The sequence below is a fragment of the Octopus sinensis genome, linkage group LG3, assembly GCF_006345805.1.
Source record: "Octopus sinensis linkage group LG3, ASM634580v1, whole genome shotgun sequence".
Taxonomy (NCBI): domain Eukaryota; kingdom Metazoa; phylum Mollusca; class Cephalopoda; order Octopoda; family Octopodidae; genus Octopus; species Octopus sinensis.
In genome coordinates this window covers 115,964,242-115,978,282 of record NC_042999.1, presented here as the reverse complement: position 1 = coordinate 115,978,282, position 14,041 = coordinate 115,964,242, and the positions used below count along the sequence as shown (strand labels likewise).

Sequence of the window (14,041 nt, the reverse complement as noted above, 5' to 3'; positions counted from 1 at the left end):
TGCGTTCGTAAAAAATGTAATAAAACAAAGCAAAAAACAACAAAAGGAGTAAATTATTTTTAAAAATATTACTTAGTGTAAAAACAAGAATCCCTATCTAACAGAATTAAGTTTTCAAATTACGTTAGACTGCAGTCATACTGGGATACCACCTTGAAATTATTTAATCAATAATATCATCTCCCAGCAGAATTCTTCGCACATGGTCAGATGTATGTTGCATTATCAAGAGCGTCAAGATAAGAAAATATTAAAATATTAACCGCGATAAATAAAAAGGGTCCATCTGTTGACAGCTGTGTCCGCAAAAAAAAAATTCTACAGTGATGTGAGACATTCGTTACTCTCTTTTTAATAGCTAGGAAAGGGACACTAGAAATACTTCAGACGTCTAAAAGTGAATATAATGAAACAACAATATAGTAAACTGAAAATCTTCATACTGGAAAATGTAATTTATTAATTCCCACCAGAGCATCTATTTTCAATTTCACTCAAGTGAAGGTTCATGAAAATTTTCCCTTGACAGTCTCATCTCTTTTTCAATTTTCATTATCGTCTTTTTTAAGTGTATCATGGATTATTTTACTGATTACAGAATAAACTCTAACAGTCTTTGTTCAATTCAAGAGCATGTTTTCAATTTACTCTATAATTTATGTATCATATCTATATGTATATATATAATATCAATATGCGCAACACATATGCCGGCATAAAACCGCCCTCCGGGCGGTTTTTCTGCTAATTGTAGTAGTAATAATAATAATAATAATAATAATAATAATAATAATAATAATGCAATATCAAATAGTGGCTCTCATGTCTTCTGATCTTAACTGATTGGAAGTGTTGATACATACATTGTTTTGTCTTGGTATAAAAGATGGGCTACAACAAATATTCTGCTCAATACCACAGATTTACTTATCAGTTGCTTGACCTCAACTAGTTGAGCATGTCCCTTGGTGACTGACGATATGTGCACCTCTGATCACGAGCAGAAGTGGGGAAGCATTATGGCCATGTGTTGAAAGTAATTCTTTAGCGTTTGGATAATTCACCTTTGGAAATATGGGTGTTTCGTTCAACATCTTTAAACAACCCTTATTTAGGGACATTTTGAGATCACAATATCGAGCACATGTGGTTGTAATGCACGTGCCTGGTGTACCTTCTCAGACGAGAAGTCATGATTGGTATACTGGGGTTCGTATATTTTACCCCGGTAAATTGATGGCATGCACTGCTCTCTCATCCTTTCTACTATAGACGCAAGGCCTGAAATTTGGGGGAGGGGATAGTCGATTACATCGACCCCAGTACTCAACTGGTACTTATTTCATCGACTCTGAAAGGGATGAAAGGCGAAGTCGACCGCGGAGGAATTTGATCAAAAAACGGAACGACGGGTGAAATACAGCTTAGCATTTCGTCCAGCGTGTTAACGATTCTGTCAGATAGCCATCTTCATAATACAGTAATCATTCACCATATCGTGATTCAGTTATCGCGTCCTCAGTACATCGCGGGTTTTTCTGGATAATATATATAAATTTATATCGCAGTCTGCACAGTATCGCAAGTTTCTGCGGCCGATAGGCATTTATAATATTTTTAGATTTCAATTATTTATATTGTATAATAAGCATTTTCACGCCTAAAAATTAATAAATAGATAAATAAAAAGACAGTACAGTACTGTATGATACATTAATAAAAATACATTAAAAAAAATACGTTGTGTATAGTAGATGAGTAAACGAACAATCGCACATAACGTATGGAAAACGAAACTCGGGAGGCGAGTGTGTGGTGTTGTTCTGCATTTTTAATAAAATAAATATATATAAATTATAAAAATAATTTTAAAGAATATACAGTACAGTACTGTTTCTACTTCGCAGATTTTCATCTATTGTGGTGTTTTGGAACGTAACACCGGCGATAGACGAGGGATTACTATAATAATAATAATAATCCTTTCTACTGGAGGCACAAGGCCTCAAATTTGGTGGGAGGGGACTAGTCGATTATATCGACCCCAGTGTTTCACTGGTACTTAATTTATTGACCCCGAAAGGATAAAAGGCACAGTCGACCTCGGCAGAATTTGAACACAGAACATAGCAACAGGCGAAATACCGCTAAGCATTCCGTCAGACACACTAACAATACTGCCAGCTCGCCGCCTTTATAATAATAATAATAATAATAATAATAATAATAATAATAATAATAATAATAATGATGATGATGATGAGGATGATGATAATGATAATAATAATAATAATAATAATGATAATAATAATAATAATAATAATAATAATAATGATGATAATAATAATAATAATAATAATAATAATAATAATAATAATAATAATAATAATAATAATACTAATAATAATAATAATAATTGAAATTGGTGGGAGGGGGATAGTTGATTAAATCAACCCAGTACTCAACCGGTACTTAATTTATCGACCCCGAAAGGATAAAAAGCAACGTCAACCTCGGCGGAATTTGAACTCAAAGCGTATATATATATATATATATTATATATATATATATATATATGTATGTATGTATGTATGTATGTATGTATGTGTATTGGTAAAAGGTAAGGGATTACTCCAAAACGATTACCAGATTTACTCACAAATATTACAATTAAAGGTAATGCTATTGCTACTTCGGAGTAATCCTTACTTTTAATACACACACACACACACACACATATATATATATATACATATACATACATACATGCATATATATATATATATATATATTTATACATACACATGCATACTCTGACATACATGTGTATGTATATATGTATAGTTATATATAGTATAAATAAACATACACTTGTCATATATGTATGTATGTTTGTGTGTGTGTATGTGTGCAGTTTGTGCGTGTGTGTTTGTGCGTGTGTGTTTGTCTGCATGTTTGTGCGTGTTCGTTTGTACATATGTATGTGGTGTGTCTATGTGTCTGAGTGCATAAGTAAGTGAAGACGCGAGTAGTCGCAAAAAAAAAAATCAAGATTTTTTACAAGGGTTCTTTAAATTAATCACACACATGATAAGAACTGTCTTATTTATAGGAAAATTAATATTTGTGAGCAAAATGTCCACGGGCTTTCTTGAATGAAAACTGGAGAATTTATCGCATGTTCTTGTGACCTTAAGTCATAAAAATTACGATATAAAAAAATGAGTTGCAAAAGAAATAGTGAATGCATTATTATAAATGTTTTATGTTTCCCGCATCATAAAAGAGCTATTATGAATTAATAACTCCACACGTCTTGGATCTTGTCTACATCTGTCTTTCACATTTTTAATGTGTTTATGTGAATCTATCAATCATTTCTTTTTTAAATGAGTTCCTGTTTTGCTCTAATATATTGGCTCGATGATTTTTTACTATGCAATGTTAGAATTAATGTTTTATTGATCTTAATTACTTTTTATTCTCCTGATTGTGCAATCTCTGTAACGCTACGCTAGTATCCTTATCATCTGAAATGATAACCACAATATGGGCTGCCAACCACGAAGTTGTTGACCGTTTGACGTTTCGTATGACATATCACAGCAATGTAAAAATCGTTGTATCCTGACGTTATTATCTAAAGTTGCTGCAATATAATAATAACAACTAAATAGGAAATTATAGTATCATGATACTTGTATCATTATTATCTAAAACAGAAGCAACAAACCTTTCTATGTTAACTTTGTTGTGTCAAAGTAGCATTATAAATATTTTATACTGCGAAAAGACATTTGTTCCGTAAAAAATACTTGTTCATATAAATTCTAAAAATGTGTAAACAGTTTAACAAACTACAATTTTTTTCTCGTGGCTAAGAGTGATTAAATATAAAAATACCTACGGCAGTGTCTAAAAGACATATGTAGTGATAAATCAATGCTTGTGCTTGGCTGCAGTTCACATTCACATTTTTCGAATGTAATTACAAGTATAGATTAAGAAATATGATTGTTTCTAAAACTCAGAATTAGCTGAAAATATAGGCTTTGAATCTCATTTAAGCAACGAAAATATTTTCCAGTATAATAATTTTACCCCTTTCAGAAAACCCCATTTAGACCCTTAGAAGGCTGCAAGTTTACACTTCTGATCTCATTGACAGTAATTCTAAAATAGCAGCTTAATCTAAAATCATGGTTTGTGGTACTTGTATCAAGGAAATGTGGTTATGTAAAATTTAATCTAAAACCATAAGCTGTCACGAATTGCAGTTAAATTGCAGCATTTGAGAAATTTGAAGGAGCTGGACTGTTAATCACGAAGTGCTTGATTTCTATGGTATCTTGTCTGAATACAGAGTCACATGACGACCGTGGAGTGTATATAGCTGTCCCAATGTTTTAGTTTCGTAGTCATTTGCAGTAATGCTGCGAGTGTCTTCAATTGCCTCCACTGACAAGGAAAAACTTTTCTTATAATTGCATTTAGCTTTTAACTAGAAATCACGACAATACAAATCTAACAAATTGATCTAAATTTGCGTTATCACGACATTAGTATTAATGCAACACAATGCAATGTAAAAATAGCAACTTAATCTAAAATAACAAACTCTCAGTGAAGTGAAAATTAACTTAAATATAAAATCACAATGTTTTGAAACTAAATATAAATATAAAATCTCGGTACGGCAGCAGACGAAACGTCAATATTTTTGAACTAATATTTGAAAGCTTCTTACCATATAGTATTGTTCGAAGATAAATAAGAGGGTTTAAAATTGAACAAAAGTCGTCTCACCACAATGAAGACGTATACAGAAGAAATATATAAATTGCTTGTAACCAGTTAGTTGTAGGTGAAGCGTGACTCGAGAGTTTCAAGTCATATCAGTTCATGTAAAGTGATTCATACTAAACAATCACTTTTAAGTGACATATTGACAATGATCTTTTAAACCAGCGAGACATAACATTATGTTGTGTAATTTACCATACTTCTACGTTTAACTGGACTGAAGTACCCAACAACTCTTTGGTTCTTTCCTCGCCCACTGTTAGAAGGCCTAATCAAAAATGCAGAAACTGAACCAAATGCTATTTCCAGCGGACGCCAAACGATTTGCAAGGATTTTCACGAAGCATTTAACACTTGCATTCCTGTTGTTATAGAGGCGAATGATTTCTTTTCATGTTTCGATTATGTTGCTGCTTTGTATTTTCGCAAACGCAGACTAATAGTCTGAAAATAATTTCTCTTTTGTCAAATATGGTTCTCTAAAGATCAAACCATGTTTAAATGCATTGGCAAATTTAACGTCTGTCCCGAGGATTTATATAAATAATAGAATATTTGCATCATACGTGTACATAGCAGAATCATATTTGCTATTTGAAACACAATCTTATATTTATTCCTATATCATCATCATCATCATCATCATCATCACCACCACCACCACCACCACCACCACCAAACCACCACCACCACCACCATCACCACCACCACCACCGCCGCCACCACCGCCGCCGCCGCCGCCGCCACCACCACCACCACTACCACCACCACCACCAATCCACCACCACCACCACCATCACCACCACCACCACCGCCGCCGCCACCGCCGCCGCCGCCGCCGCCACCACCACCACCACCACCACCACCAAACCACCACCACCACCACCACCATCATCATCATCATCATCATCATCATCATCATTATTATTATCATTATTATCATCATTATTATTATCATTATTATTATCATTATTATTATTATTATTATTATTATTATTATTATTATTATTAAGGGGGCGGGGATATTGGACAAAATGTCAACGAAGTATTTGTTCTGGCTTTTTAGAAACCGAGTTCGAATCCTTCCGGGATTAACCTTGCCTTTTATCCTTCCGGATCGATATAATATGAAACAATTTAAAACGGTGAATTGACAGAATTATTAGAGCGTCCGACAAGTCGATATTTCTGCTGGGTCTTCTTGTTCAGTGTTCAAATCCAATCGAAATTAACTTTACCTTTCTCCTAGGATAAAAAAAACAAACAAACAAAGTACCAGTCAACAACTGGGTCGATGTAATCAACTAAATCCCTTCCCTCAAAATTGCCGGCCTTGTTCCTAAAATATCAGTACGCTATATAAAATGTTTAACAGCATTTCTTCTGTCTTTACGTCCTGAGTTCAAATTTCACTGAAGTCAGCATTGTCTTTCATCCTTTCGGGATCGATAAAATAAGTATTAGTTGTGCTCTGGGATCGACGTAATCGACTTACACTACCCCTAAGTTTGCTGGTTTTGTACCAAAAATTTGACACCCTTATCATTATTATTATTGTTATAGACGTCGCACAGTATACAATATAGTAAGTTTGTTGACTGAAGATATTGTCTACCGGAGGTTTGTAATTATTATTATTATTATTATTATTATTATTATTATTATTATTATTATTATTATTATTATTATTATATTATCATCATCATCATCATCATCATCACTATTATTATTATTATTATTATTATTATTATTATTATTATCATCATCATCATCATCATCATCTTCATCATCCTCATCATCATCATCACTATTATTATTATTATTATTATTATTATTATTATTATTATTATTATTATTACAAGGCTGCGTGCTGGCAGAATCGTTAGCACGCCGGGCGAAATTCTTAGCGGTATTTCGTTCGTCTGCACGTTCTGAGTTCAAATACGGCTGAGGCCGATAAATTAAGTACCAGTTAGAGTACTTGGGTCGAAGTAATTGACTAGCCCCCTCCCACAAATTTTAGGCCTTGTGCCTATAGTAGAAAAGTTTGTTATTGTTGTTGTGATTGTCGTCGTCGTCGTTGTTGTTGTTTACTACAGTACCTTCGCTGGGAAATGTATTCATAAAATAGATACCGGATCTGTACCTTTTGACCTAAAAATTTTAAAAAAATTTTTGTAACTAAATACTTTCAAACTTCGGACACTGGTAAAATGTGTCATATAAAACATGTTTTACTCTTAGCATTTTTGAGAAAAACTTATCTTTACGAAGTTATTTCAACTTAAAGTTCTCGTATTTCGGTAATTTCAACCAGTCAATGACGTGTATTCAGCTGAATAAAATTACTGCTGTTGTTTGTCAACAAGAACTTCCGGCGGTGTATATTTCGTTCGTCACTGTTATTTATGACAACCCTAACCCTAAACCCTAACCCTAAAACCCTAACCCTAAAACCTTAACCCTAAAACCCTAGCCCTAAAGCCCTAACCCTAACCCTAAAACCCTAACCCTAACCCTAAAACCCTATGTCATAAATAACAGTGACAAATGAAATATACATCCCCGATAGTTGTTGTTGACAAATAACAACAGTAATTTTATTCAGCTGAATACACGTCATTGATTGGTTGAAATTACCGAATACGAGAACTTTAAGGTGAAATAACTTCATAAAAATAAGTTATTCTCAAAAATGCTAAGAGTAAAACATGTTTTATATGACACATTCTACCAGTGTCCGAAGTTTGAAAGTGTTTAGCTACAAAAAAATCATTTTTTAAATCTGTAGGTCAAAAGGTAAATAAATATCCCAGATACCGAATTATCAGCATCAAAGCGGACAGTATCTGTGAAGCTCCGACAATCGAACCCGCGATTCCTATTTGATTCCTCGTTGAAATTCTTGGCCAAGAAGTGAATGTCACAGCGTTCAACTTTTGTTATGGTGCATTAACGAAAATGAAAAGATGGCGAATATTGTAAATTAGATTTAAAGTAAAAGTGTTTTTTTTAAATGCATTTAAGATGAGAGAACTTCAAAACTTAATGTGATAAACGAAATACAAAATTTTAGACAAACTAAGTATAAAATTGAGAAAAAAGAGAATAAAATGCAAAATACATTTTCTGGATAAGAAAATTATTATCTGCAATATAATTTATCTCATTCATGTATACTGCGTACAGCATTTAATTATTTCACAGAGAATTGTAGTGGTGGCTTTCGTTGTGGTGGTGATGGGTCTGATTTTCAGAAGTACACAACAAAATTCATGTAAACTTACGAACAGAGCGATTGTTAATGACCATTTTTCTGCTATATTCTCCAACACACGGAATATGCATATACTGTGTAATAGGCACATTTCGCACTGCAATTAATGAACGATGAAGATACATAATTGTAAACTTTTATATCTGAGTAAATTGCGCAATCAAGCATGTGCTTGGACAAACAGCTTGTTAAATGTAAACTTCATTGCGGTAATTATATTGTATTTATTTCAGATATTTAGCCATTATTTCTTCACAAGAAAATAGAAACTGCATTTATTAAATAGGTTCCCCATTCATGTTTAAACTGACCCATCTGGAGCAATTGCAATACAATAAAAGGGTGGGGTGGAAATGTTCTTTAATAAGTAGTTTTAGTACTAGGCAAACGTATCATTATTTCTTATCACTAAGCTTAGGAAATCACTTACCAAAGATGTGGAATCGAAGTAGCCAATCGCCAAAAGAAATAGACGATTCATTCGAATCGATCGATACCGATGTTTTAGAACTATTAGGTTTTCATTGATATTTTTACATTTTAGATTGTTTTCTAGGTTGTACTTCTTGGTTGGTGCTTCTCATAAAGATATTGTATTTAACTGGGAAAGAATTTGGTTGATGTTGGTGTTTAGCCCAGATTAGCCTTGAACGAGTAGAAGTGTGATTTAAAACCTTCTAGCTGTGACAATCTGGCACTTTTTCCTTTTCCGTTTTTTTTTTGTATACCAAGGATTTCATTTGGTTTTACCCTATGACGTCTAAACTTAAGAGATCGTCTAGAAAAGAATTAAGATATATTTATGATTAGATATGCGAATATCTAAATTCGAAGATCGAATTTCTAGTGACACATCAGTTCTAATAATTCTTCTACTATAGGCACAAGGCCTGCAGTTTTGGGGGAGGGGAATAGCCAATTGCATCGCCACCCCCTAATGCTCAATTTTATCAATTCCGAAAGAATGAAAAGCAAAATCGATCTTAGCAGAATCTGACTCAGAACGTAAAACCGGAAGACATGCCGCTAAGCATTTTGTCCGGCATGCTAACGATTCTGCCAATCCACACCTTTATTATTTCTAATAATAACATTTTTTTAAAAAATCAATATGATTTTGTTATTTACATTTACACATACACTCCTTATAATAATGCTTATCTTTCTTATTTTTCTCCGTTTCGTAATGCTTCGTAAATATATAAAATTCTCTGATTCAAGCTTTAAGGCGAAATATTATATAATAGCAGATAAGACGCATTTAAAATTTTCTAGAAATATAAAAATTCTAAACGTAGAATAAAACAGAACATATGACTTGTCAAAAATGTAAAACTAGAAGGAAAGACAAAATATCAAATTTGCCAAGAATGAATATTAATTTATATTATATTAATTTTTCTACGTATATTGTACATTTCGTGAGTTAGTTTGGCGAGCAAGAAGTAGGTTTCTAGCCATCAGAAACAAATTTATATAATCGTAATACAACAGGGTGACTTACTAATAGCTGATACGTATGTATGTATGTATGTATGTATGTATGTATGTATGTATGTATGTATGTATGTATGTATGTATGTATGTGTGTATGTATGTATGTATGCATGTAGTTATGTATGTATGGAAAAAGGGAGACATACCTATGGATAGATATATACAAATATACACGTATATATATATATATATATATATATATATATATATATATATATATATACACTATATTATATATCATTATATTATTATCGCCCTGGTGGCAAATAAAATAAATCATTATTATATAATTTTAATTATATACACACACATGTTATACTGTTCTACACAGTATCTATCCTTATCTTTTATCTTTTACTTGTTTCAGTTATCAGTGTGCAGCAGTGCTGGGTAGAATTTTAGCCGAACGAATCGACCCCAGAACTTATATTTATTTAAATCCGGTACTTATTCTATCGGTCTCTTTCGCTAACCTGCTAAGTTATGGGAACGTTAACACACGAACACCGGTTGTCAAGTGGTGGTGGAGGTCAAACACAGACACAAAGACAAGTGCACATGGGCGCGGGCACACACACTTTCACAGACACAATAAGTACTGGAGGTCGTGTCATTCGACTAAAAATTGTTCAAGCCGGTGTCCAACATGGATGTAGTCTAATGATTGAAGCAAGTAGGCGCAGACGTGGTTGTGTGGTAAGAAGCTTTCTTCCCAACCTCATGGTTCCGGGTACAGTCCCACTATGTGGCACTTTGGACAAGTATTTTCTACTATAGCCTCGGACCGACCAAAGTCTTGTGAGTGGATTTGGTAGAAGGAAACTAAAAGAAGCCCGTCGTACATATATATATATATATATATTTGTGCGTTTGTCCTCAGCCATCGCTTGACAACCGATGTTGGTGTGTTTACGTCCCCGTAACCTAGAGGAAAAAGAAAACCGATAGAATAAGTACCAGGCTTACAACGAATAAGTCTTGGGGTCAATTTGTTCGACTAAGGGCGGTGATCCAGCATGGCCGCAGTCAAATGACTGAAGCAAGTAAAAGAATAAAAGAATATAGATAGATAGATAGATAGATAGATAGATAGATAGATAGATAGATAGATAGATAGATAGATAGATAGATAGATAGATAGATAGATAAATATATATATAGATAGATAGATAGATAGATAGATAGATAGATACCTTCCTTCAGTTTCCGTTTAGCAAATCCATTCACAAGGTTTTCGTAGACCCGAGGTTATAGTAGAAGCTACTTGCCAAAGGTGTCATAGAGTGGAACTGAACCCGGAACCATATGATTGTATTAAGAAAAACTCTAAAGAATCCTTTGATGTTAGCATGAGATCAAAGAGGTTAGCGACATTGTCGTACACACAAAATTCTTCGTTCTGTCAAGTGATCTCTGTATAGGTAACCTGATAGATACTTCTCAGAAACGTCAACGGACAAAAAAATAAATAAAATAAAATTTAAAAATTAAAAAAAAACAGATTTAAGAAAATTATAGCTCTTCTTTACAAACAGAGAATCCAAGTGCTTCGATATTCTGTTATAGCTGCCACACATCTTAAACAGTTAACTTCCTTGACGTCAACTTTGAATCTTCTATTTACAAATCCTATAAAAAGAAAACGAAAAGTCCTAATATATAATACATACTTTACTATCGAAGCAGTAAAAGAAATGTCCTATAAAACAACTGAATAAATAAGCAGGCATATAATTCACATGACTAAATCTTTTCCCTCTTCAAACAAATATTTCTTTCCGTGAAACAAACACAGACAACAAATTAGTTATATTAAGTATAAGCAAGTTTTAGGTATTAATTAATATCAGGACTTTTAGCATAAACACAATGTCTATAAATTTCGTTCTTGTAATGCAGCCGAATAAGTAGATACCAACACTTTTCTAGTTTATATTCTATCGCCTCAATAACACTGGAAGACAAAATCAGCAACCTATAATAAAATATTTTTAGGAGTTGTGTCTGACACTCTATCGATTCTGCTATCCAGGTATTTATTTTGACATAAATTTGTTCTGTGATTTCGATGATTCCTGATTGAAGTACATTCACTTCACTTATACCGCTAATGTTTTTGAGAAATGTATAAAATCACGCTATCTTATGTTCTTCCATAAATATGAATTTTTTTTGCATGAGTATGAAATGCATTGCTGACTCTTCAGTGATTTAGCTTTTTTTAACACTTAGTCAGGAGGAAGGGCCCTGCCCATAATTTTTTATGACTTCTGAGACTAGTGGAAGGGAAGAAGGATGGTAGCTTCAGACCAGAGATCCGGCTCGAATGCTAGAAACAGAGCGGACTCTTATGTTAAAGGTACACAAAAGCCAGCTGGTGGTGCTAAGCGAGCGATGAGATTTTAACTTAGAAAGGAAAAAGCCGTAATAAATACAACAAAACATCTCATCTGATGCATTATCTATTCCACCAGTTCAAACTTCTAGATGGGTACTTTATTTGATCAAACCCAGAAGGATGAAATGCGAAGTTGACCTCAGCCGAATTTGAAATCAGAATGCAAAGAGCCACTATAAATGTAGCAAAGCATTTTGCTTGCTGCCCTATCGACTGAGGCAAATCGCCGCCTAGAAAGAAACGGTAGATTGCCAAATTAAATGCCTTACAGTATTCAGTTAAGACCACTTACATCATGAATTTAAACCTTGCCGAATTCGCTATCAGCCTTTCTTCCTATTGGCGTGCAGTGGAGATGGGAAGTCGATAGAATAACAGCTATATAGTAGCCGATGCAATCAAACCATAAGTATTCCATAAATTAGTAGGTCTTATGTCCGATTAAAAGAAATCAATGCGATCCTAACTATTAACTTTCGATGAACATCGTTCCCGAATGATTTATCGTATATCTGCTTGCCAATATTTAATTTAATTTAATGCTTGAAAGTTTTTATTGGCGCAGCTCAGCTAAAATCTCGTTCCATTCATCCTATTCACATCTATCTATACGAAATACCTAATTTCAGTATTAATCCACTTTTTGTATTATTCAATTAAGACCATCACTGGTTAAGTCACCAAACATGCAGTATAATGATATAATTTTGCCACACTATACAAATAACAAGAGCTTCCCTTTAAGACATTTCTAAATAACAGCTAGAAAGGGTTTCAGCAATTGTGGACCTTTTAATAAAACCAGCATACAGATTATAATATGAATGTTAGAAATTATTTAGTTATATGAGATGCTTAACCTCTGGCAGATGTTCCAAATTAATTACAACGTCACAAACTGCTGTATGTATATTCACTCATTCACATTTCTAACTACATTAACAACGCTTGCCATCTTTGCCAAATGAGAGAGCTTACGCGTAGTTATTTGATCTGCTATAAATAATATCCAAATTTTCTCAAATTACATTCTACTATCTTGATTGAAAATTGAGAGATACATTAGGTAACGTAGTCATAGATTAAAAATAAAAAAACATGGGATATTTACGTTTGGATTGCTTCCAATCGCAGATCTGCTCGATCTGGGCTAACCTTGGGTTATACAAAAGCAATAGTAACAAAAATAACACTCGCCAAAACCTGCAACGTTCATATTAGGTTGTCCGGAAAGTTCGGAGCGATTTCAGGATTTGTGTCTTTTAGCCCTTCATGCAACAATCCTAATGATTCATATTTCAGAATTGCTTGCAGTATTGAAGCCCATCGGCTAAGCTCTACGTTAAGAATCAGCATACGTTTTACTCCTTTCAACCCTAATTACCATTTGAAACGAATAACCGAAAGTTGTATATTCGCCACATAATGCTTTTCTTCTTCAAAAAATGGTGAAAATACTACGGAAACGTGTAAAATAATTTGTGGAGTTTATGGCGAAGATGCTGTAAGCGATTCAACAGTTCGAAGATGGCTTGCAAAATTTAGACGTGGTGAGTTCAGCTTGAAAATGACAATCACTGTGGAATATTTTGAAGGTAAGCATTGAAGAAAAAACTCGAATATTACGACTAGAGAACTTGCAGAGAAGCTGGAGGTTTCCACAAGTACCATTCATGAACACTTGGCAAAAATTGGGTATGTTCCTCGCTATTATGTTTGGGTGCCTCACAAACTGTCAGAACAAAACTGCTTGGTCCTGTATTCCATCTGTGATATGCTTCTGAAACACAATGAAAACAAGCCTTTCTTGAAGTAACTGATAATTGGAGATGAAAAATGGATTACTTACGATAATATGGTGAGAAAAAGATTCTGGAGTTTGCGCGAGGATCCTCGAAATTTGCTTCCAAAGCAGAATATTTATTCAAAAAAAGTCATGCTTTGTCTGGTGGGGTTTCGAAGGTATTATTTACTGAGCTATTCTCACAAAATGAGATCAACAATTCTGATTCTACTGCCATTAGCTAGCAAATTTGAATCAAAAGATCAAGGAATTGGAACCAGCG

At 33.7% G+C, this 14,041-nt stretch overlaps 1 protein-coding gene across 1 annotated transcript in view; it reads right to left on the bottom strand.

Moving 5' to 3' along the window:
* Nucleotides 1-11,120: 11,120 nt before the first annotated feature.
* Nucleotides 11,121-14,041, bottom strand: part of LOC115209847 (rhodopsin, GQ-coupled-like) — a 74,232-nt gene continuing 71,311 nt past the window's right edge. Inside the window, exon 3 of the mRNA XM_036501244.1 lies at nt 11,121-11,206. Within this exon, the coding sequence (XP_036357137.1) occupies nt 11,198-11,206 (9 nt within the window). The 3' untranslated portion in view covers nt 11,121-11,197. The remainder of the gene's footprint in view (nt 11,207-14,041) is intronic.